Source organism: Athene noctua, chromosome 1 (assembly GCF_965140245.1).
Source record: "Athene noctua chromosome 1, bAthNoc1.hap1.1, whole genome shotgun sequence".
Classification (NCBI taxonomy): domain Eukaryota; kingdom Metazoa; phylum Chordata; class Aves; order Strigiformes; family Strigidae; genus Athene; species Athene noctua.
Genome location: NC_134037.1, coordinates 56,955,630 through 56,981,123, shown reverse-complemented (window position 1 = coordinate 56,981,123; position 25,494 = coordinate 56,955,630). Strand labels below are relative to the sequence as shown.

The 25,494-nt window shown below is 39.1% G+C and overlaps 1 protein-coding gene across 2 annotated transcripts in view; it reads right to left on the bottom strand.

The window, feature by feature from the left end:
- Positions 1 to 25,494, bottom strand: part of SLC35F1 (solute carrier family 35 member F1) — a 248,891-nt gene that overhangs the window by 109,400 nt on the left and 113,997 nt on the right. The window contains exons 2-3 of one of the 2 annotated variants that reach the window (XM_074896200.1): positions 1,484 to 1,514; positions 1,339 to 1,399 (exon numbers count right to left, since the gene is read on the bottom strand). In XM_074896200.1, the coding sequence (XP_074752301.1) occupies positions 1,339 to 1,399; positions 1,484 to 1,514 (92 nt within the window). Of the gene's footprint in view, positions 1 to 1,338; positions 1,515 to 25,494 lie in introns of both variants that reach the window. The other variant, XM_074896199.1, reaches the window with a different exon arrangement.

The window sequence follows — 25,494 nt, the reverse complement described above, 5'->3', positions numbered from 1 at the left end:
CTTTTTGCAGAGCAAAGCATGTGGTGGTTTCCCCCTATTCAAACTGAAATACCAAGACAGAGAAACACTGCCTGAGCAATCTCTCCTTATATAAGAGCTGACATTTTCTCCACAGATTGGCCTTCATTGCTTCTGAAAAATGCCAGTGGAGACCAAGGTTTATAAAACTTACATTGTAATACGTTTAAGTGCTTTGTGCTGGAGCACAGCGGTATATTTTTGACTGTTCAATTCTGCATGGAAATTAAGTCCTTGCTGTTTTTGGAACACTTTATAGTATTCTATCACAAGACTGTACTAAGAAGAACTTAAACTTCAGGGTTGTTCCCAAATCATTAAAAGATGTAATATCAAAGAATGATCCAAAAATATTTGTTTCTGTAAGCAAACGTGATCCTCTCGCTATGCTGATAAACGTACCACAGCCTAATAAATTTTGTAGTTCTTTTCCTCCATAAAACCCTTCCCTCCTTATGTCAGGAGAGCCGAGTCAGGATTTTTGCTCTTTTGCTTCTAACCCACGTTTTTCTGTGGAGGTGAATAAATAAAAAGATTACAAAAAAAGAGTGGGTGAGAAATGTACTTAAACACATTCACCTCCCACACCTCATCTAGACATGGAATCTCAGAGAAGGGACAGATGAGTAGGAAAGGCAAAAATCTCCCTATATCATATATAGACTGTCAAACAGAGGATCATTTGATACACAGTACCAAAGCATATATAATATATTTCTCACTTTGGAGGTCAGGTGGTTACATAGGCCTTATCCCAAAGCAGTGGCAGGGCTGTAGAGCTGCTCTGCCCACACAGCACACCAGAAAGACAATATCCTGAATTCCCTCCCTTCATCTCCTACTTCCCAATGGCTAAAAATTGGCTGCTATTTTTTTCTAACAATAGGTGAACTATTGAATTATCGTGATCAGCAACTAGAACTAGCAAGCTCTTCTTTGCTTCCATCTGAGCTCTTCTTAGCCTACGTAAGATGTAAAGCACATTAATTACTTCCTGGCAAGGCATGCAGTCAAATCCAAAATGAACCCTGAGTGCGTGGTTGTGGTGCCAAAGAAGCAGGTGTAAGAGAAGCATTCCCAGTAGGGAAGTCAAAAGTACTGATGTTTCTTTTCGCTTTTAGGTAGCACTGCTATCCTCGACACCTACTGATTCATTCTTTGCTAAGGAAGACTTGTTGGGTTTTTTCCAGTTCATCTGGAATGGTAATGTAAACATGTAACAAAAGTTAATGGGATATGTGTCTAAATCACATTGCTGCTTTTCTGCAAAAGCCTTTATCCTTGCTGTTTTCTACAAAACACTTTCAGAGAGGCACTTACCTTGTCTGACAGCTAGTGTTGTTGTGTAGACCAAGAATAGAAGGATATAATTGAGGAAGCTCTGAAAAACAGGTGTGTTGGCATGGAAATCTTCTGACAAATACTTGCTCGTGAGACCAATGCCACAGATAAGGAGGGAGAGTACCTGGCCAAGTGCCACAGACAGCAAGAGATCCCTGAAAGGAATGAGAAAAACACAGACATAAAACACTCAGCCTCCTCGCCAAGGAGGAAATGCTCATCCTCCTCCAGGAATCACGTTCAACAGTGCTAAGACATGGGAAGAAACACGATGCTTCAGTCAATGAGGGGTCTGCTGGGTGTAGCAATAGAACATTTCTATTATTTTCGTTCTTACCACTGGCTTAAACGTTGCCCAAACACACTAGCTTTTAGTCACGTATTAAACAACAGCAGATGGTACATATCTACCATTTAATTTCGCATTTCACATTTCACAAAGGATAAATGATAGTTTAAATCAACCAAAATACAGCACTGCATCCTCTGAGCACCTCTCTAACAGAAAGCCCCAGGAGTATCATTCAGACAGCCTGGAAAACACAGCTCTTCCAGGACTCAGTAGCCACAGAGAAAAAGCAGAGAAAGGATTTTATCGTGTTCCACCATCAACGTGAATTTACTGTATAACTTCCTTCCCCTCATTTAATTTTCATTTCGTCATATAAACTATTCTTTCCATCTACCGTGCAAATATATGTATCTTTGTTTTCATCTTTGTCACTGCTTAATTCCTCTTCTGTTTGGCAGGAGCAAGAGGTTCCACTTTTTCCCTCCCTGTCTCTTTCTGGTTCTTAAAAATGTAATTTCTGGTTTGGCTTCTTGCTTTAATCTATTTTTCTTGACTTCAGTCTCCAGTCTCCTCTGCATTCCCCTTTTGTGCATGTTCTCTGTCTTCCTATAGTTTTTTCCTCTTTACTCAAGAATCTGCTGTACCTGAAAGTCCTTTTCCCTTCCAACTATCTTTATTACTTTCACTCTTCTTGCAGAATTTATTGTCTAACTGCACAGCCCAATTCAGTCCACACAATCCTCCTTTTCCAATTTGTGTCACAGGATCTCCTATACCCACAGCACAGGAATATGTGTATTTTTAAATTACCCTAGAGAGGTTTCCCAGGTCCCCCATGTGTCAGTACTTTCATGCTGACTAGGCCTTCTCCACAACTACACCTTCTCATGCAGAAGTATGAAATGGAAAAGTGTTTGCCTGGAAGAGGAGTAAGCACAACAACTGCAAGGGAGGGTGAAAGGACATCCAAAGGGGACATCTAGTCCAAGCCCTGCTGGCTGCTGCTGTTGCTATCACCAGCCCCCAGAAAAGTGGGACTCTAGGTCTCTGGGGGAACCCACAAAGGAGAGGGGAAGGCTGAAGAGGAGCACGCTCTGTAGTGTCTCATTAGAGCCTGGTACAAGGAAAGGGGATTAGGCAATCCTAAGGGAGAGAGGAAGGAGGGCAGCACTCTGCTCAGCTGTAACAATATTTCATGTGTGTTCTCCTCTGCCAGACAGTTAAAAAATAATTGCTTCAAGGTTGCTTTGCTTTCCCTGACAGATTTCCCTGACCTCAGCTGTGTGTATTCAGCAGCGACAAGCATCTGTGCTCCTGCAACAACTTTCCTGGTAAACTCAAGTGTCAAATTTGTTTCCCTTCTTCTCATAAACAATCCTCCTACTAATGTGTCTTGGTGTCAGTCATGGCGTGATTCAACCAAACAGACACTGGAAAGCACAGGAGGCTGGGTAGTTATATTCAGCTAACATACCTTGCTGACAAACAGCCTGACACACATAGTAAGAGAACAAACTTTATTGTGCTAAAGCCCGTGTTTTGATGGGAGACTACTGGGTAAGTAGCAAGTAAGACACCACAACTGCTGCCTCCACTTTCACATTACTCACTCTACTGTGAAACATAACCATGGGAAACAAACATACTCCACAGAGATGACATGTGAGACTACAACGTGAACACTGCCAAAACTATGGGTTACTCAGTTCCTGACATTACCTGCTATGCTATTGATGTGGAATAAGAAATTTGAATAGTGACGGCAATTGAAATCCACGTATTAATCTTGTAAACTTGTTTACAGTTCTTCATTTATTTGAGCAGTGTTTCCTACATCCTTCTCTGGCAATGAAGTTTCACACAGGGCTGTCCTCTTGCCTACTGCAGTTTTTGTAGTTTTATTTCATTAGTAAATTAGATGTTTGCAAATCTGTGTCTCTAAATGCGTTGCCTGCTTTACATGGGATGCAGGTGGTTATTAGCTGTTCTCTGTATCTCAGCTATGCCCATGAGCGAATGTTGTATTACATCCATTGTGGGACTGCATCTGTTCTGGAAAGCAGCATCTTGGATCCTACTTAGAGTTACAGAAAGCTAAATATATCCTCATGAAAGGATTTTCCCCAAAATATATTCCTTGCTCCATATGGCAGTTAAGTGTTGGACATCACTAATCATTACATTTTTTCAGACTGGTGGGAAGTTTTATGAAGTCTTATAAAAGGCGTAATTTTTTAATCTCAGCTCTCTATATTCCAGTGTGTCACCAGCCTAACCAGGCAGTACTGACCTTTGCATTAAAAATCCAACCAACAGCAAATGAAAAGCAGCAGGTAAATTTTCAAGGCTGTATATGGTAACACACAGACCTCTCCAGAGTACATTTTGATTCCTTCATTGCCATTTTGCAATTTATAAAACAGACATTTCTTTTCATAGTTGATTCTTTGGCAAGTCATGCAACCATGTCTGCAAGTGCCAGTTTTCCTAAAGAGTTCAAGCAACTCTTTACAGCCTTATATATGTATATATAGCTTGTACTCAGCTTCTATATTTTACATTTTATAAACATTCAAACAAGAAGGCCATACAAATTTCATGGTCTTCCTAAGTAATTTAGAATAGCTTTCTATGCATTCTGTCAATTACAAAATATGTCAAAAACTAAATTCACTACTGTATTACTGAAGTCATCAATGAAGACAAAGGGTAATTAGGAGTTCAGTAAAAACAGACATGGGACAAGAACCAAGGTTATGAACCTGAACACCTCCAAGCTGGTAGATAAAGGTTGGATGTGGATCAGAGTATAATCTCAGTAGCTTGAAATAGCCTTTAAGTAAAAATTGTCTTTTGGATAACAGAATGTAAAAATGCAGAAAACTACTTTATGGAAGACCAGTGCAAGTAGCACTGTAAATGCCACCGGCTTTCAAAATACTGACTGCATAAATGATATTGAATATGTACTTCTTATCACCGATTTTTTCACATATTTGATATTTTTAATTATGCAAGAAAACTAATTCTGAAATCAAGCTGTTGTGCTCCTCCTCCAGTCAGAACTTAAAACATTTCACAGATAATATAAAAAACCATGTCTTCTTTTATTCTTATCTTATATATTACGCAAAGTGTAGCATAACTAGGATGTTTAAGAAGAGCTACTTCAAACGTCCATGAAGTGCGCAGACTTCAAGCAAAGATGATCCATTTTATACAGTATAGTTACAGTATAGTTATTCCTAAGACTGTTCTTGCCCACATTAACTCTCCTGCTACACCTAAAGATATGTCCACTAGAGACAGGAATAATACATAGCAGCATAGAAGATTTGGTATGCTCCCCTTTCTCATCGGTATAGTCTGCAACTGACAGTAACCACTACCATGGAAAACAAGTGGAATGAATAAATAAGAGAAATGAAAGCACAAAATCAATAAAATGCTGATTTTTGCCTTGTAGAATGGAAGAGAACAACTCATCTCTCTTCAGGCAGAGAAGTAGAAACAAATCTTAAATTATTTGTTTTAAATAGTGACAATGTCAGCAGCAACAAAGAACAATACAATGTTTGGATAACCCTAATAACCAGTGTAAGATGCCTGAATGATACAGAAAATAACTGATCACGTTATCTGTATTTCGTTTTTCCTGCCAACAATGATCTAATAATCCAAGAGTCTTAGCTCCTGAGCCTTTAATACCTGTATAAGAATAATAACATACCCATCCTTTTTTTAAGAAGCAAGGAAACATTGAAAAGAAGCTTTCAATAGCTGTGGAAAACCTACTACTTTCTTTAGACAGAGTAAAAGCAACTAACTGCTGTTATCTCCAACACTCATTAGTATATTTCCTAAATATCATAAAACTGTTGAAATATGCAACATGGCTCCTATCTGCAACACTTTCCCTTTTGTTTTTCATATGCTCCACCACTCAAAGACTGGCACAAAGGATGATTTTGTCCCTAAGCCTTTGTCTATCATGCTGGCTTCAGTAGCACACTCATTCACTGAGGAAGCAACGTTCATATCTTGAAGAAAAGCTATATGGTTTGAGGGCCTTCAAACAGAACACCAAAAAGAGTCTCACTACAAAAAGCTTTATAAAAGTGAGGTTTTCTGCCTTTCAAGGTCCAATTTCTCTTTAGTTGACTGCTATTCTATATCTCTACTTGTACTCTATTTAAATCAAAGTACAGCAATTCTTCAAAAATCCCATTTTCCCTCACTAAGATCAACAGCATCGTCTCAAGCCAAGTTAAACCAGGGGAACCGTCAGCTTGTCTCTAAACTTTCATATCCTGAATGCATAGAATCAGAACCATTTAGGCTGGAAAAGACCTTTAAGATCAAGTACAACCATAAATCTAACACTGCCAAGTCCACCACCAAACCATGTCTGCAAACACTACATCTGCACAACTTTTAAATACGTCCAGGGATGGTAACTCCACCACTTCCCTGGGCAGGCTGCCTCAATGCTTGACAACCCTTTGGGTGAAGAAATTTTTCCTAATATCCAATCTAAACCTCCCCTGGCAAAATACCAGGCTATTTCCTCTTGTCCTACTGATAGTCATTCACTAATACAGAGGAAATAGAAGACATTTTTCTCTTGTAAACCACCAATTTAAGGTCTGCTCTTCCAATATTTTTGCTTGAATTGCATTGGAACCAATCAATTTCATTTCACTGTAGCCATGCTTGCTAGTTAATCTGTCCAACACTTCCTACTAAGTCAGATGTGTATTTTGCAGTAAGAAGTAAATCAGAATTACTCCTGAACCTCCAGCTGTCACACTGCTAGGCATCTGTGATGGGTTTTTCATGATATCCTAATAGAAATGAAACAATATTTCTTTATCATCTCTAGAAGTGGAGACAGAAGACAAAGCCTCATCTTCTCATTGGGAGCCATTTAATTATGTTTAAATGTCTGGGCTGGTAGCTGCTATGCATCATTTTTACTTGCTCCTCCAGGCATGTGGAAATGTCTGTCACTTGACTTTTGAAGGCAGACATTCTCATACAAAAAAAAACTTTGAAGCTAGTGCTTGGTTCCTAGCACATACACACTGGCATGATATAAAGTACTAAACAATCATCCTCAGGTTCTCCTATAATTATTTTTCATAAAGTTAAAACATTTAACTTTGACTGTTAGTTCATTTCCACGTCCTCCGCAGAACATTAAAACATCATTCACAACACAAAATCAATGCAGTGCAACATTCAGAAGGGGCCACACAATCACAGCTGTTGTATGCTGGAGAATCAGTGACATGCAAAGGGTGGCCAACTGATTTAAGCATTTGGGCCTGTTTTATTCTGACACTAAATCCTGTTCTAAAGCACTCTCCATGTCAGTTTTCTTTTAACTTAATTGCTTTTCCTGGTCTCTTTTGTACTTTATTTGGTCTCTTTCCACTGATAGGTCCCCACTGCACCAGTTAAAGAGTACCTCAGAGGGCGAAGAACAGAGGCTACCGCTACTTTTAATCTCTAGTATGAGATGTGTTAATCCTTCAGCATGCCACAGGCTCCATCAGATGAGAAATTAGCAGTCTGTTTCTGAGCTGAGATTTCACTAGAGGAACACATCTGTAAAGGCTGATCCATAGCACTATTAGAGCGGGCCTGCAGGTAGGACCACGCTTTCTCTGTGTTGGTAATGACTGCTATACAAAGTTACTGCTCCAAATGTTCTAAGAGTGTATTTAAAAAAAGAAAAAGCAGATACACTTAATTTAGAGACTGATTACTGCTATGCCATAGCAAAGTTGATGATGTCTGTCACAGTGCTGTGATTTTGCCAAGCTTCTTCACTTGAGTGCATTTTAGTGTGTTTCTATAAAAGCTCAAGGAAAAATAAAATAAGGTCTTAAAAATTTTACTTTGATTCAAAGTGAGCTGAAGTTATGTCCCTATAAGAATCCAGTCAAATTTATTTAAATGTTTAAAGCTGGATGTGGAATATTATCTTAAACACCTATCGATAGAAATGTTGACACACATTACCATAGAAAAAGCAGGAACAGCACACATGTCAAACCCTCAAATAATAAACCCCCATAGGATGTGGCTGCTTCCACTGTGGCCAAGTTCCTAAGTTCCCATACCACCCATCATTTGAGTAGCTGCTTAATGAGGACATGGACATTATTTCCATATTTTGCCGTTCGCACTTAATGCACACATAGGGAGCTTGTGAAAGAATAAATTAACAAGATTTGGTAAAACTTTCAGGACAATCAACTGAGCTCTCATTGAAAGCTAAAGCTGCAGATTTTCTGATAGGTTTTAAGCATATGAAGCCTCCTATTAGTCCTGCATTGCTCTGAAATCGATTGTATATAGAGAAGATTCTACACCCACAGAAACTTATCTTTTCTTATTTTCCCATTATTCCAACACGTCTGTTACACAGGGGAGAAATTCTACAAGTTGGCACATGCAACTCTTCCCTCCTCTCTGCCTCGTTCAATAAGGTAAGGATTGCAGCAAGTATCTTCAATTAATTCATCAAAGCTGTTGCACACCGCTTTAGAGCAATTTACAGAAGTAGTCACAATATTCTATAATAATATGTTCATAGCACTAAAGAACAACCAAGTTCCCCCACATATATACTAACACCATTGGCAGATGTACTACATTTATTCTATTAGTCACCTATTCCAACAGTGTACATTCTCCACAATCATTCTAAATGATGTCTCAAGAAAATAGAATGGTATTGAAGGGCTAAACAAAAGATTTTTTTAATATTTCTGACAAGGAAGAACAAACCAACCTAAAATATCTTCAGAATATAGGCATCAAGCCTTTGCTGAACAGTGAAATACCAAAGCCTGAATCCCAGCTAAAGCCATATACTGCATTAAAATATGAATAACTCTAATAGTAACCTACAAATCAGAGTGAAACCTGTGCAACACCAAGCCTATCCATCACTTAATTCCTACTGAATCATTATTCTGAAAATTTCAGTTACATATAAATGATGTATAGACTTTGTACTGGATCTCAGCACAAGGGTTGAATTTTCTACACAGTGAGTTGCAAAGTGCCTCAAGTTCCCACTCTCATGCAAAAGAAATGCAGATTCTCTGCAGTATCTCGAGAGGATTAGCTCTTTATTTTCCAAATGTGAACACTTTAATCTCTTTATGAGAGGACAGCACTGTGGACTGCATGCATCTCAAATCTTCAGGCTGGTCTGAAAAGCTCCAGGCCTTGAAACCCTAGGCCTGATTTTTGAAGAAAAGCCAGCAGAGGAGTAAAACGCTACCCATGAGTTCCTCATCTGCCTTCTGCTCTGTATCCCAAGCTATGATAAAAAAGACTGTTTTCGTTTTTTAAACCAAAGCTTTGAGCCCTTCCAGGTGGGCCAGATGTACAAAATTAATTCCTTCTCACTGCAGTTAGAAGTCTTTATGCCTTAAGCTGGGGAGAGGAGGGGAGCTGGGTGCCTTCTTGCTCTCATCACCCTCTCTTGCCACCTCCCCAGCTCCCCACTGCCTCCTTACTCACTCAGCGAAGCTCCGTATTGCATGGTATTGGCTATATCTGCATGCTCCCAGTTACCCACACTGTAACAAGCCTCTAACCTGGGCCCCAAAGGAGGGACGTGGGGTTGTTTTTTCTGTTGGTGGCCCCAGGGAGAAGGCTGCAGGGACAGCAAGGCCCGGGCAGGCAGAGGAGAGTCACTGCACAAAGTCGAGGGTTGCAGCTCACACAGCATCCCTGGGATGGCTATGAGGAGCAGGGAAGGGACAGCCAGACCTGACCATGCGGCTGGTGCTCACCAAAAGCTGGAGAAGCCCCGGCAGTGACCATCTCGACTGGTAGGACACACTGGGGACACCAGGGGAGAGCTGCCCGCATTTCTTATCCTTCAACTTTTAAATTTCCTAGGTGCTTTGAGGTTTTCCTATTTAAAGTGTTAAGGTTCTAATTTCTATTTAAATACAACTGGGCTTGAATTTAAGAGCCTTCTGGGGAGCTCACTAAAATTCAAGGTCTAGGTACATCTGCCTCAAAGCTGCGGCTGACTCAGGCTCGGCGGCTTTTAAGTGACAGCTTGAGGGACCAGCACAGATTGCTGGCTTTGGATGAAACCAAAGCAGAATCATATTGAGCAACTCTTGGGAGTCTCTGGAGCGGTTTCTTAAGATGAGATCTTACCTAATAAATTTTCCAACTCTTGTATATTACCAATTACAGCAGTTCTTGAAAACGGGTTTCATTCATGGTAATCTTTTACCCCAACTCCACACACACACTCACAAATACATATGTTTTACAGTTCTTTAAGAACAAGGGAACTGGAATTTTTTTAAGACTATTCTTACACAGATAAAACTTACCCCAGAACTTAATATTTAGCAATATACTGATGAGACAATCTGCTGCACTGACTATAAGTGCAAAGGTGGCCCTTATTTTTTAATAAGAAATACATTAAAAAATAGCAAATCAGTGTGGTGACAAAATTTCTATGCCATTATCTTGATGGAGTCCAGTGGTGAATCATTACAGGCAAATGAGAGGTATGGGGAGTGGTGTTGGTGCAACTTGTTAATAGTCATCTCCATCCTATCAGTAAGCCAATACAGAAAAAAAGCGCAAGTTTATCCTAAAAACACGCCTAAGTTTTGAAACAGCCAGCTGCCTTCCAATCAGCAATTTCCTAGTGCTTTTTCAGGTATGAATCACAGGACTTGGAGCATCACGGGCTTTTTCTCTTCAAGAATGAAGGTCTCTCCATATACAAATCTCAGCAACTTCCCAGTCTAGGGAGCACTGGATGGACTGAAAGTATTCCAATCTTTCTGATGGAATCAAAAATATAATTATAGATGACCATGCAATAAAAAATTGTATTTAAGGTTATTTTGGCCAAGTAGACTGATTGAAGCTAGTTGCAGCCTGTACATTTTTATCAATCGTCACTGTCTAGCCAAGTGTGACTAGAGAAATTAAGACTCCTAGATCTAAAGATTTGATCTAGATTGGAATAATAAATGACGCAACTCTCCAGGGAAGAGCTTACAAAACTAGTTACAAATGCTAATCGAGGAATATGGTACTTCTAAACAAGTAACTCTTCTTCCATAACTTTCCAGAAATTAATTCAAAAAGCAAGATTTCCAGTCTTGGAAATAAAATAAGGGGCTCAAGTATGGATTAAGAGTGAGCTGTAATTTCTCAGGCTAGCAGTCCATACAAAATATGACACCTACTGAAAATGTTACATTTTAGCCTATGAAAGCTAGGCAGTCTTTGGGCTGCTGATCACCATTATTTTTATAATTTAAGAATAAAGCACACAAATACATGTCTTTTTATGAGATAGATATTTGTTCTTACTCTGTTCCAAATGCACCAGTCTGAGCTTTCAGCTGTTGGCAGAAACCAAGACGTGGAAAGACTGAAGGCTGTCTGTCTCTTGGAGAAAACGAAGTTCTCTGTCACATTTCATTAGTTCATCTCACTTGCTGTGGTTTTATGCATGAGGCTCAGGACGTTATAAATACAATGATGAATATCTTTAGATAATGTGAGAAGCATTTTTAAAAGTTTCAGTTCAGTTAAGATCATGATTAGCTCCCAGTTTCCTCAGAGGAGCTGAAAGCCTACAGTAACAGACCTGAATGATTCCCAGCATCAAGAAAAATAGCTCACTAGTGCCCTAAGAAGTACAACATCACTTCTTATTGCTCTCTTGCCATTACGGTACAGTGCTAATACAGTTTAAACTGATGGGGGTTTATGGACTAAGTCTTACAGCTATTGAGGGAAAGTTGATAAAGGAGGAGGTGAAAAGCATTACAGCTCCTGCTATGCCTCTGCCACTGATAAGCCAACCCTGATTGAATGCTCTGATGGAAAACAAGTTTAAATTACTCAAGATTCCTCAAGTGATAGGTGCTATTGTAACTTAATTCAGTGTTGCCAGAAACAAGAAGTATGGGCTTGGAAAATTTGGTAGAGTTCCTAGAAAACAGTATGTATATGAGTCAGTATGACTGTATGATGGATGATTTCAGATTTTTCCCGATGCTCCTGAAAATTGCAAAAGTTGTTCCTGAATTTCTGTCCCTGTAAAATGCGTATGTACTTCTGAGTACTGGCTGTGCACCTACAATTAGGCACCTAAAACAATTATGTTTCTTTGCTCCTCCAATAAAATTAGAGGTTAAAAGTATGACAGGTATGAATATTGAAAATGCAAAGATGCATCTGTGAAGATCATGGCTGGCTTTTGGAGAACTAAAACTACTAGTTCAATTATTACAAGATGTAGAAATTTTTTCTTTTATATCAGCACATCTGCAAAATGCAGATACTAAATAACAATGGCTGCTCATTCTAGAGAGCATTTAATATCTAATGCAAACGTTTAATTTAAAAATCAAATTGATTTGCCTGGATTTTGCAAAATCTTTTGCTTGGCTAAAACAAACTATATATAATGCTTCAGAACACAACTATTACTTTTTTTCTTGCAACCTTTCTGGAAATTATCAATGATGGTTTCAATAACATTGAAATACAGAAGAATCCCTGCTTCAGTGGGCTGTTTTCTTCCCAAATAGGCATGTGTAACTCCCATAAATTTGAATCTTCTTTACAATAAGTTTCGACTATCATCTACATGCTTAAAACACGTAAAAGAAACCTTAAGAAAACTGTCCTTAAATTGTCTTCAGTGTATTGGCCTGTTAATTGCACCCCTGGTACAGAAAGACAAAGGATACCCACATTAGCATTTCACTGCGGAGGGCACTAAGCTGCACACTTTCCCGAATCTCCAGCTACTTCAAAGAAGAGATTCTCTGTGCCTGTGGCTCATTCTGACTTCGACTCTTTAAGGCCCTGACCTTCTTTCACTGTTTCCCACGTGTGGGTTAGTATTGCTGCTGCCTCGTTCTGCAGCCCCTCAGGCAGGAGTAATGCTCAGTTCCTTGCTCATGGACAAATGCAAGGACATCAAAATTTTATGCTTTTTTTCCCCCAACAGTTCTTTAATGCATGAAGGCTGGGATCTTCCCCTTTTGTCTGAGTGTTTTTGTCTACCCTCTTCTTGCTTGTGAAGCCTGCATACTTAGTTTCATGGTGGCACAACTTCACTAAAGAGGAACAGAAAACAGCCCCATAAGAGCTACCTCTAATCTGGTGATTAATACAGCACTGGAGGTAGAATATGTGAGTTCGAGTCCTCAGAATGAGACCACTGAAGACACTTAGGCAAACAATTTAAGGGTTTGGCTGTTTCACAGAGCTGGGTACCACCTTCTGGAAGAGAAGTTTGTGCTCCAGCTGGAGAGTGAATTCCTGGTTTAGCTAAGTAACTCCCCCAGGGCTACAAAAATGAGGGATTTCAGTAGGCTTTCCTGGCCCAGCTGGACCAATTCTGAGTGCCCTGCTTACAGGACTGGAAAAATGTTGTTTTCTTCTATGTCTGCTACCTTTCTAAAAACAAGGTCGCTCTGAGGCATTTCAAGTTGGGTGCTCAGAACTGACACAGTGATAACCCATAGCTGCCTTCACAGGTCCTCTCTTCCGTTCTACTTTAGCAATACCACAGGTCTGCAAGAAAGGCAGCTCTCGGTGAAAGGGGCCACTGCAAAGCCAGCCTGCTCAAAGGGATGTGAAATGCAGATACTTCTCCCTCTCCTTCCTTTTGCTTTTGCTATTTGCTCATTACACAGCAGCGATGGCCATCATCTAGCCAAAACTACAAGGGAGGTCCAAACTTCTGCACCTATGTTTAAATTTCTATTCCACGTAATTCAAACAGAAAAAAAGATATTTTGAGTGGAAATTACAACTGGCAAGAATTCACCTCCTGCTACGGGAGAAGCCCAGCTATCTGCAACACAACGTTCTTCATTTTTAGGTATGAATGCCATGGTTTTGGCTTTCTGCCCTATCCTTAGGCTCCAAGATTAATCTCTCCCTTCCTCTCTTCCTTTCAATTTGGTGAAACAGCATGACTGCCTCTGTCAACACTGTAAATTTACTACAGACCTGACATACAATGATGAAACAGGCTCAGTTGAAAAAACATAAGGGCACTGATCTCATTTTTGCTGGTCTTAGTAGAGTTTAAAATTGCAAGGTGTTTGAAATAAAAGCAAGTATGAATGATCTGGAAAGGTGTCAGCTGCAGATTTTTAGGGGATCAGGACTAAGAAATTCCTGGCCTATAGGATCCTGCTGTGGTGCCAAATGTACGACCAAAGCCACTGATGAGAATGGTAACTCAAAGTAAAATGGAACCTGTGAAGGAAGGGGAGCTGTAAGGTTCTCTTGCAGGAGATAAACTGGGTCTGACATCTTTACAGAGCCTTGATCTGCCTATGCTGCCTGCCTTCCAGGTTGCTTTACTGCAATTTCTTCACAATATTAGCATCTATATTGCAGATATGCAAGAAAAGACAACTCAGTCATGTACAATAGATATTCTTCATGGGATCTGGGTATATTTTTGCCTTCCCATCACCAAACCAGCAACGATCGGGTTGTAACCAGGCCAGAGGGTCTCCTCAGTATGCGTGGCTGATATGCCATCTGCTGCCCATACACAGGGCAATGGCAGGCCAAAATGCACTCCTGAACCAGGAGAACATGGACCAGAATTGGCATCCAGCTGCAGTAAATGAGATCAGCCTCATAAGGCTTTCCCACTTTATGCTGGAAGTTAATCAGCACCACACTACTCTCCTGATGGTGGTGGGTACAGGGGAGGCATAGCTGTGTTCTTCCCCTTATTATTCCGGTGTGCCAACCTCCCCATCGCCAGCCCTGGAAAATGGTACTCCTGTATTATACCCTGGGTTGCTCTGCACATAGTGCTTCACCGTCAGCACTCATGCTGGTTCACCCTCATGCACATGGAGCAGAGAGCAGCCTGCACAACCTTAAACTGCCCTCTGAGAGAGCCCGTCATCTGTGAAGACAGCCACTGAGGATGCCATTCCAGCTGAGACATCTCTCCGAAATGATGGCTTCTCAGAAATAGAATAAAAAGTCCACTGGGACACAGGAAAGTTTCCCCACAAGACCAAACTTCTTTTCTTTAGCAGAGGATCTTATACAAGTGTGGTCACAGCCTTCAGCTGGCAAGTTTATTTCCCCTCTCAGCACAGTTCAGATCTGTGCTTAGAGTGAAGAGAGCAGGGCAGGGGGTCAGTCTGACAGTTGAAATAAAAAGTGTGAAGAAAACTCAGGGATTAAATCATTTTCTGTGCAGGCATGACATTTGAGACACCCTGTTCTAAAGCTTTACACAGCTACAAAAATACATGCCTAAACCCACCATTAGCATTAAAAAGAAGAGGAAGAATTTCTGTATTATTCAATAGCATTTGCTCTCCAGAAATCATTCTTATGAAAGATATCTTAGGCTCCAGTTATAACCGAAGGATGAAACCCCAGCATTAACTCTGTTTCCTTGCCTTTCAGAATTAAAGATAGCCATTAAATAGGATTTTGCTGTAACAATATGCATTTCATTTTCCATTGATGTTGTGGGGTTTTTTTCTAGTAAGAAATCAAGAGAAACAGAGAAAAGGCAAAAATTCTCTCGTAAGCCACATGAGTGAATTAAATGACATACCCATCATATACAGAACACCCGGGGTTAAGGGATTATATTCATGTAGGCCATACTGCAACACGATTGTAGGTACCTTACATGTTTCTGTTGAGCAGTGTGCACTGGTTAATTTATGTGTGGAAGGTGCTACCTGATAAAGTCCATATGGGGCTGTAAAGCACTTAAATACATTGTAGACGTAAAAAAATAAATTCGTTTTCATTTCCTTCCTTAGTTTACTTACAGATTAAACTAAAATTTAACTCAGTTGTAATTAAATTACTCTGTGTAATTGAATTCTTTTGTTTATAAAGCCCAGTTTGAACACAGATCCATGTTTACATCTGAGTTAAGCAGGTACAGCTGATCTGAGAGCTCCTACTGCCGGCGACCCAAGGCCAAAATAGGGCTCATTGTGACTTGAGAGAACACTTTCCTAAGGCCACTGCACTCACCTCTCAGTTCCTCACATGGAAATTTGGCTGTGGGTCAAAACATCCCAGTAGCCTGCCCAAGCAGGAGCAGGGACTGAGCTGTTGTTGAGACTTGTGAAACATAACAAGTACAATTTACCTAACAGGATGCCATTCTGCTTTTTCAGATTCTGTTCTTCATAAAGAAGATTTATTTTATTGGGAAGACAGATGGAAAGAACGTCAATAGAAGACTATTTGCAGCTGCAAAAACATCTTTATCCACAAAAAACAAATTTGGCATGACAATGGCCTTTCAAATGTTCAGCTTTACACAAAATTAATAAGGAGGACTTTTTTTCATTGTGACTATTTACCTATGTCTCCCTAAGTCTGTTGAGAAAGTTTTTGTAGTAACGGCCATCAAATCATGTCACATTGCTGCTACAACTTTCTTACTGCATGCACCTCACTATTTTTTGCTAGTTTATGATAGTTTTGCTAGTTTATGCTGTTGGGAAGTATCACACTCCACCTGTGTGTACTCTACAATTATGTGAGGTACAGAATATAATCAGTATCATATTAAGATATACATACAATATTTTCATGCTCAGCTAATATGATTATGTATATGCAGGCATACTTGAGAGATATCATGGGACAAGATAAGAGAGATTAATCTTGTAATTAATTGTGTGCTTGAATTTAATTTATATGCTTTTATTATTTAGTACCTGTGTCAACCACTTAATTTGCCTGCAAATCATTTTCTTATATAATATTAATGAAACATGCTATACTGAAATTCATCAAACTATGGAAATTAGAGATTAGGAAGACTCATTATATCATCAATTTATAAACTTCCAGTTTCAAACAGTTCAAGAGCTGTGGCTTCAGAAACTCCTTCAAGAAGAGTATTTTAGTTCAAGAAAGAGTATTTGTGGCAAAATAGACAATATTTTCTCATAGCCAGAGATCAGAATTAAAAATCTGATTTACACTGTGGAACAAACTACTTATGGGAGTCTAAACTTCATTTCTTTCCTCAAACAAGACGCTGAGAAGGAAGAAATAATAACAACAGTAATATTCTTTTCAACACAAACCTTGCACAAAGGTCAATATTTTTACAGCTCTGTACATATGACATCCTGAACAAATGAAGATCATGAGATTTACGTAATAAACCCAAAAATTTGTCTGCACAACCTGTTCAAAGCAATTCATGCCCAAACATGGAGATGGGACTGCTTGGGGTGCTATGGGGCTGCTGACTGAGCACAGGGAGAGATCAAATCAATGAGAAACATCAAAGTAATTGCTTGTTTAATCTTAGCTAAATTGCTTGCTTAATCTTTGGGTTAGTCTAATGAATATTTAGGGCACTCCTAGACTACTCAGGTGGGAGGGTGCACTGCTGTATTTCAGGAGTGTCTGAAAGTGAGAATGGCTGGGAATTGTCACTGTTGTGAGAAGGGGAAGAAATTGCTAAAATGAGAACAACCTATCTACAAAGTCCTTGGGCATCATACTGGGTCTGCCTGGGGTAAACTACCTTTATCTTGACCGATGAATGCTTTTTTCCCCTATCCTGATGAAGAGGAGGCGTGAGAGAGTATCTTCGTGGGCACCTGGCAGCCATCCAAGGTCAACCCACTACAGTGGTGGAGGAGATCTTGTTGCAGATGGGTGTGGGGGAACACTAGTAAGCCTCACACAACACACGAGCAAAAAAGTCTCACTTTGACACACTTCTGCCTCCCTCTGCCTGTGCCCACCGCCAGGAACTTGGAAGGTGTAGCAGCAACCATGCTGAGGCCATGTTGCCTGCTGAGCTTGTGTCACAGCAGTGTCAAACAATTAAAAAAAGAAGTAACCCTGCATCTTCTGATCCTCTGGCAAGCATCTGTTAGGCTTTCTATTGTGTCTGATTATTTTTGCAAGGCCAGACAGAAGCACTCCAGTAGTCCAGCCTAGTTTATAGGATGGAAATTATGGTTCTTGGTCCAAAGGTTTTATCCTTGCAATGGGGATCAGGAAAAGCAGACAGAGATATTTAACTGTGGGATTTTTTTACCAAGGTCTCTTCCCAGTTCTACCACAGACTACCATGGATATCTTCAGCTCTCCCTACTTCAATATACTCTCTGGTAATGACTGTGTGTCTGTTCAGGTCATAAAATCTCAGAGAAAGGATTATCTCATATAGGAAACCAGCACCTAACAGAAAATCTTCCTTTATCTAGGAAGCAGAACAGGAACTGAGAGGCAACACAAAAAGAGAGTTTCCACAAGAAAACTCAGTGGAAGGTACCCACCAGTGTTAGTGGTTCCACCTCTCCTAACTCCCCTTGTGGGCAAGACCTTCTCATCCCTCAAAGAAAAGCATATTATATTGTCTCTTTGTAACTGTGGTTTATTCTTCACAATTTTCTTGGAAAACCTAAAGCCTTAAACTTTCCTTGTTTCCATTTTCAGTGAACCTTTTGTTGTACGACAGCTTTTGGTTCTTTGTAATAAAAATGCTTTCATTGCCCGGTTATATTGATTTTCAGTTTCCTGAAGCTTTGTGCTTTCCTTCTTCTAAGGTTTCGCTGACACAGCTTAGGCTGCGTCTCACAATCCCACTTGCCCCTGCTCCTGACTGAAGAAACAGTTCTGAAGAAACCGGATAAAACTCATCAGGCATTTAAAAATGATGCCTATTAAGCTCAAGCCTCCTATTTTGTCCATTCTTTTAACCTCTTCCGTCTTCTTCCTGGTGTTTCAGGACAGGAATTGAATGCAATTCAGAATGTGTGTTTTAAAAGCAAACCTCTACGTTGGTGAATTTGTTCTGCAAACAACTGGCTTGTTGCAATAGGACAAGGGGTAATGGTTTTAAACTAAAACTAGAATATTTTATGATGAGGGTGGCGAAACACTTAGAACAGGTTGCCCAGAGAGACTGTAGATGCCCCATCCCTGGAAAAATTCAAGGTCAAGTTGAAAACGTGATCTATTTGAAGATGTCCCTGTTCACTGAACTAGATGACCTTTAAAGGTCCCTTTCTATCCAAACTATTCTATGATTCTATTCTATGATAGAATCACGACAGTTACAATAGTGATCTATACACATGGGGCTTGATAGGTAATTTTTTTTCTTACAAATATACAGATACTGAGGTCAGAATGTAACTCGCAGGATAAATTGACACTGACAAAATTCAATGATGGCATGTCCAGCCTCAATAAAGGTGGACCTGGTTCTATGTCTCTATTTCTTACTTCAATCAATTGGAAAAGGACACAGAGAAAAACAGATTCTTCAAAGTGAAATCTGAGTCAGGATTGAAACCCTCAGCAGCCAAACATTTTTCTTGTCATTGAGAATTCCCTGGAGAAAATAGCAAGGCAGATTGCCAGGGTAAATGCTTTTTTGTTTCATTATCAAGTAAACAAATACCAGGTGTAATTTCGCACCCAAAGTACACAAGGCTCACTATTTGAGAGGAAGCTCTCAGAGAAGAAACTTCTTCATACATCAGCTAACTCCATATCTAGTACCAAGAAGTAACATTTACATATTTTTGCATCTCAGTAGGTTTTCACTGACTACCTGCTAGTGAGTCCTCTCAAATTCTCCTCCTGCACTTACTATCTCAGAACTTTAAACATTCAGTGTAATATTAATTCTAATATCACTTTCGAGAAAAGTAAACCATTACAGAAGAGATGTAGACAAGACAGAATGCAACCTCCAAATTATTCTTGAATTATTTTTTCATAATACCTATCTGTCATTTCCTTAAGAAGTCTAGTATTTGCCTGTTTGAATTCCTTAGTTTTTTCCAACAAAATTATTTTGATCCCAATTCTAGCATTAAGGCAGCTTCACATCAAACAGCTAACCCGAGCAGTGCAGGATACTTAGAAAACTACACAGCTTGATACTTTTCACGCCATGTTAATGAAATTAAAATGGAAACAATCCATTCATGCAATCTAACCCTGGGTGTAACACACGCCAAAACACTCTACAGAGCAACTTTGGGATCAAAATCAGCACTTCTTGTGCAAAAGCCTCTTTCAGAACAACATCCAGTTTTGTTTGACTTCAGGGCATGGGAACCCATCAAATTCCTACTTAAGCTGTTTGAAGAAACACTTATTTGAAACTTATTTCTAGTGTGAATTTTTGTAGTTCCAACTTTTTACCACCAGGTAATACTATGGCTTTTGTCAGCCAAATGGTCAGCCATATGAAAATAAGTTAAAACGGTAAAAAGAAAAAATCTAGCTATAAACTTCAAGTTTGGCTGAAAAAAATCAGAAATATAGCTCAAAATATGTTGACCAAAAATCAGTTCTCAGAAGATCTTTATGAGGGACCAGTGGCTGACTGACCATGTAATCAAATGTGCTCAGCACAAGCTGGCATCCTGGATAAACTGGCTTTGGTCAGGAAGCTATTGCAGAATGCTTTTTTGCAAAGGTTTTTCCTGTGAAGCTGTCTGTTACAGTTACAGCGAAAACCAAAATGAATACAATTACTGCAGGTACTTGTAACTTTTTTTTTTAAATTTATTTTATTTGACTAGTTTGAGCTGTCTGCTAAATTCCAACAAAAGCACATATATATAACAAGCTAAAAAGTCAGCAGGGATCCACATGACCATTTAGTTTGACCTTCAGCATAACACAGGTCATGAAACCTCTCAGAATTAATTCCTGTTTGAATCAAAGTACATATTTTATAAATATTGTCCTAAAAATGTCCAGAAATGGAGAGACTTGACAAGTTGCTCCAGAGATTAATTACCTAACTATTAAAAATCTGTGTCTATTATTTCTAGGAGGAATTTTTCTAGCATCAACTTTCATGCTACCACTGCTTCCTAATGCTCTATTACCAATTTTTCCTTAAGAAATAAAAAACTCTACCAAGTCACCTTCTAGTCTTATTTTTGTTTAATTAAACAGGTCAAGTTTCTTCAGCCTTTCACTATAAATCATTCTTTCTATTAGCACTCTTGTGGCTCTTCTCCTAAACTTCTCTACTTTATCACTATTCTTCAATCTCAAACAATAAAATGGGACAGTGTCCCAAAACCAGTCACACCATAATGTGTAGTCTCCCTCCTCAGTATTCCCTTGTTCACATATGAAAAAATCTCTTGTCCCTTTTGCACCACTCATAGTAGGAGGTCATACCCTGCTAATTCCACACACAATGTCTCAACTCTTCCTGGTACTGCTTCCTAGGATACAGCCAATGATCCCATCAGCATGGCCTGAGTATTTATTCCTATATATAGTCCTTTTACTTGGCCTCATACAAACTCCTACTGCTTTCTTGCATTTTGTCCACAGCAATCAGGGCAGACCACTCTGAACAGCAACTTGTTCTGTTAACTATTATCACCCCCTTTAATTTTGTGTCAACTGCAAATTGTATGTGAAATGATTTTCTCATTTCTTCCACATCCATTGATAATAATGTAAAATACCACGCAACTCATGATCCTGTTTGTTCAAGAAATACGTCTAGGTTTAGAAACTTCCACTAAGCCAGTTTTTAAAAACACTTAATGTGTGTATGATGTCCATGTTGAATCCTACTTTCTTAATCAAAAAGTTAAGTAATACCATGTTGAAAAGACTGAGAAGAGCTGAAATACACAACTTCAAGACTGTTCCTAAACTAGCAACTGCCTCAAAAAAGGCACAACACTATTTTGTCAAAAGGTATTCACCATAAACCCACACTGATTAGAACTAATTATTTTAACCTTCCCTTAGTATTTGATTAATCAGATCTCAGATCTGCTGTAATTTTAGATCAACGGCAAGGTGACAGGACAATGAAAACTTGGATCACCTGTTTGGCCTTTAATAAACCAGTACAACAATAGCTAATTTGCTCTTCTTTGGAACCTCCTCACAGCAAACCAGCACTCGCAGCACAGAGCGCTCCTCCAGATACAGATTGCCTTAGCTTGTTCATTTACAAGTATCCAGCTTCGGCTTTATATCGTCCTTAATTACTGGTGGAACAGAAATTATTTAATTGTTGCCATACAATACACCACCTGGATTTTTCTCAGAATCCTTTGCTGATTTTTCTCTTGAAACAAAATGAACAAACAACTCCCCCCTTCCCTGCAGGACACCACCAACAACCCCCAAGCAAAACAAAATCACTTCTCCTGCTTTCTGCCTCTCCTCCCCTCACATGTTTTCTACAGTCCTCAGCTTTTGGGCCACATAAATTCCCATCTGCTTTCCTTTTCTTTCATTGGTTATGCATTTTAAGTCTTTTTGTTGTTTTTTTAATGTAGTCATGAAAGCACAACTGACTGGAAGGTAGAATATTTTGGGCATTCTTTTAAGATACGCTATGAAACACTTTTCAGAAAAACTAAAAAGAGGTACCCAAAGAAAACCAGAGAAATGTGAGAATGTTTGCACTCAACCAGAGAAATCCATTCAAATGCAAGTAATGCTGAGACAGGTGGCACTTCTCAGCTCCATTAGATATCTGGAAACTTTCAGCCCCTAGAAAACTTCACTGGAGTTCAAATCAAATTTAGTTTCACTGTTATCCACCTGGAGTTCAAATCAAATTTAGTTTCACTGTTATCCACCTGGAGTTCAAATCAAATTTAGTTTCACTGTTATCCACCTGTCTGATCTTTCACTATGTGGACTGAATATTGCTTTCCAAAACACAATTAGCATAGGGATGAATACTTTGCAATGCTAATCAGTGGGGACTGTCCTTCTATAGCTCAGACTTACAAGTTTTTCAAGATAGGGAAGAATAACACTTTTTTAATAATTCCCCACAGCAGGTAAAGTATGTTATAACTGTGAGAAAGCTTATTAGATTTATGTAAGTCTCACTGATCTGTCCTGGTAATAAAAGACTCATTTTATATTTTGGCAAACCAGAGGTTTTGCACCTGAACATACAAACAGTCCATACTTCTTTAAATCTATTACAAATGAAAAAAAATAATCTTTGCACAAAGAACCAACATAATTAATTTAAAAATATTGTTTCAGCCATCAGAGGAAGACTTAAAAGGAAATTAATTGCTCTTAAGTCCTTGTGAGGCTCTTCATGCCATAGAATGAAATCTTGGTTTCTGTGAAATCAATGAAAGAAATCAATACTTATTATTGAACCACAGCTTTCTAGCTCCTTATTATGGCTCACACTGCCTTTTGAATTTCATTGTAACAACAGTTGGATTCAAATTAAAATCATTCTCCCTATTGCTTCACTGAAATAACAGTTGTATTGTTCTTTAGTGGTCCAAAGGAATAAACGTTACCTTTGCTATTAAAAAGACTGGCATTTTATCAAACAAAAATGTGTGTTAATTTTTGTTTACTCTTCCTGTAAGAATAATGGCTTATACTTTGATCTTTGAGAAAGAGTGTGTAGTGAAAATGAGAGCATATTTAGATATCTTTACTGGGAAAGCCACAGAATCATAGAAATGTTGATTCAAAGGGATCTCTGAAGGTCATCTAGCCCAACCTCCTGCTCACAACATGTCTATCACCACCAGCAGATCAGATCAGACTTGGCTTTGCTTACCTTAAACTTAAAAACCTCCATGGATGGAGATCCCAATAACTTCTCTGGATAACCTGCTCCTGTACTACAGTATCCTCCTGGCAAAGAAGAGTTCCCTAACGTTCAGTCCAAACCTGTCAAAGCCACAACTTGTCCTACTGCTGCTTCTCATGTTGAAGCCTGAGTGATTCAGTGTACTAGAACCAAATACAGTGCCTGATGTCACAGGATGCTGCTTGCCATACACTCCTCTATAAGTCAACAGGAATGAAAAAACACTCATGTTAGCAGAAAGTGCTTGAGTTCTCAGTGTTTTTTTTCCATAAAAGCCTTTTCATGATTCAGTAGTATGTATTAAGCATGAAAAATGCATAGGCCTATCAGTCCATATTTCTACAACAGCCAGATCTAAGCACTATATTCCCAAGTCCATGCAAGCCAAGGCTGCACTATGGGCAATGTGCAGGACTGGGCTCCATGTTTAAAATGCCTCAAAAAACTGACAGCTGTTTTCTTTCATTTGGTTTTCCACGAATAATAACAATTTCTTCAAGTGCAAGGCAGAATGTTACAGATGTGCCATCTTTTGAAACACAGGTATGCATTCATAGTTCAAAATGCAACTTATATCCCACTTGTCTTACTTATGCAAATAAGTGCTCTTGATGTATGTGACTAAGTACGGCCCTATACACGCTTTATTCTCTACTTTCATCGTTCTTAGTTCAGCTTGCTGGCATGCACTAAAGGACAGAAATACTATGCCAAAATGGGGAAACCCATAATCTTGATAAACAGGATGTTGTTCAGCTTCTATGGGAAGTTTAGCTGATGGAAAGAGAAAACAAAAAAAGCTCCTTTATTCCCACTTTTTTTTTTTTTTTTTTTAAGAACTGTGCTAGCAGTAAATGCTGAAAAAAACAGAAAGGAAATGAACCAAAGGGAATCCATGCAAGTCTCATAATCATTTAGAATGTAATTGGAATTACTTCTATTCCCAATTTCAGCAGCATTCCAGGAAACAAATTTCCGGTCTTAATACCTTTTGAAAGGCTACATATACATACAAAGAATTTATCACTGCAGCCTGGGTTGATAGGCCTTCCTCAGCCATTAGTGTTTTGTCTTCCATTTGTAATAAGGATGCTTCTTCAGTTGGCCCTGAGCTGAACAAAGATAAAAAGAGATACGCTTGCAGGGCAACTTTAACAAATGTTAAGTCTTTATTCATCTTAGGAAAGGGTGTTGAAAATGAAGGCAACAAACATTATAAAAGGGTATTAAAATGGATCTGATTAAATGGGAACTTGACTCAGTCATCCGTGCTTCATCACTTTCAGTAAAAATCTCCAGCAGTAGGGGAGGATGAAGCCCGAGTGAGCATACACCTGTCCTGTTGGGTTATCAGTTTCAACCCCTTTTTCAGTTCAGGAACTTTATCCTCCACTTCATGAGCATGACTGTGAAAGGGGCCATGACCCACATTTTCTAAAGACAAGCAATGCATTCCTGCCTTTCTTTATCCTTGACATTGGCTCTGTCTCTAAAAGAAAACATGAAGTGACTTACCAGACATAGTAGAAAAGACAATTGATTAACCATGTCCTGGATGAATTATCAGCAGTAGTGACTGAAACCCACCTGCATGTACAAAGTCTATAACCCAGTTGGACTTTTTTTTTTTTTTAAGTGTAATTTGAATGGTGCCTAGTCTTTCTCACTTTATTTAGCTTTTCAAACTGATGCTCTAGCCTATCTTAGAAAAAGTGAGAAGACTTTTGAGGAAACTGACAGTGGACAACTTGCAAGCATTAACAAACAAAACCAAAATGCTCCCTGCACAATGTAAATCCTATGCAGCCATAAAGCCCTCTCCTTTTGGGGAACAACAATTGCTCTTTGTGTGGAATGCAGCAATAGTTAAGTGAGCAAAACTATGAATTTTTCTTTTGCTCTTGGTGAAAGGTAATGATTTTACTGGATGAATAAGCCTTTGACATTTTATTGTTTAAGAGAAGCGAGTATTTGCATAAAGTGTTCTCCCCCGTTTTCTCCCTGGCTGATGCTAAGCTCTGGCATCCCCCTCCTCAGGCAATTCTCAGCATCCTTCTCTTGCCTTATCAAAATCAGTTTTCCCATGTTGTGATCTGCTCATCAAAGCACGGCTTTCTGGTCTGAAAAGGGAATCTTTCCACTTAGGAAAAAGGATGGTAATTACGTTAAATGAATGTTAACTTCC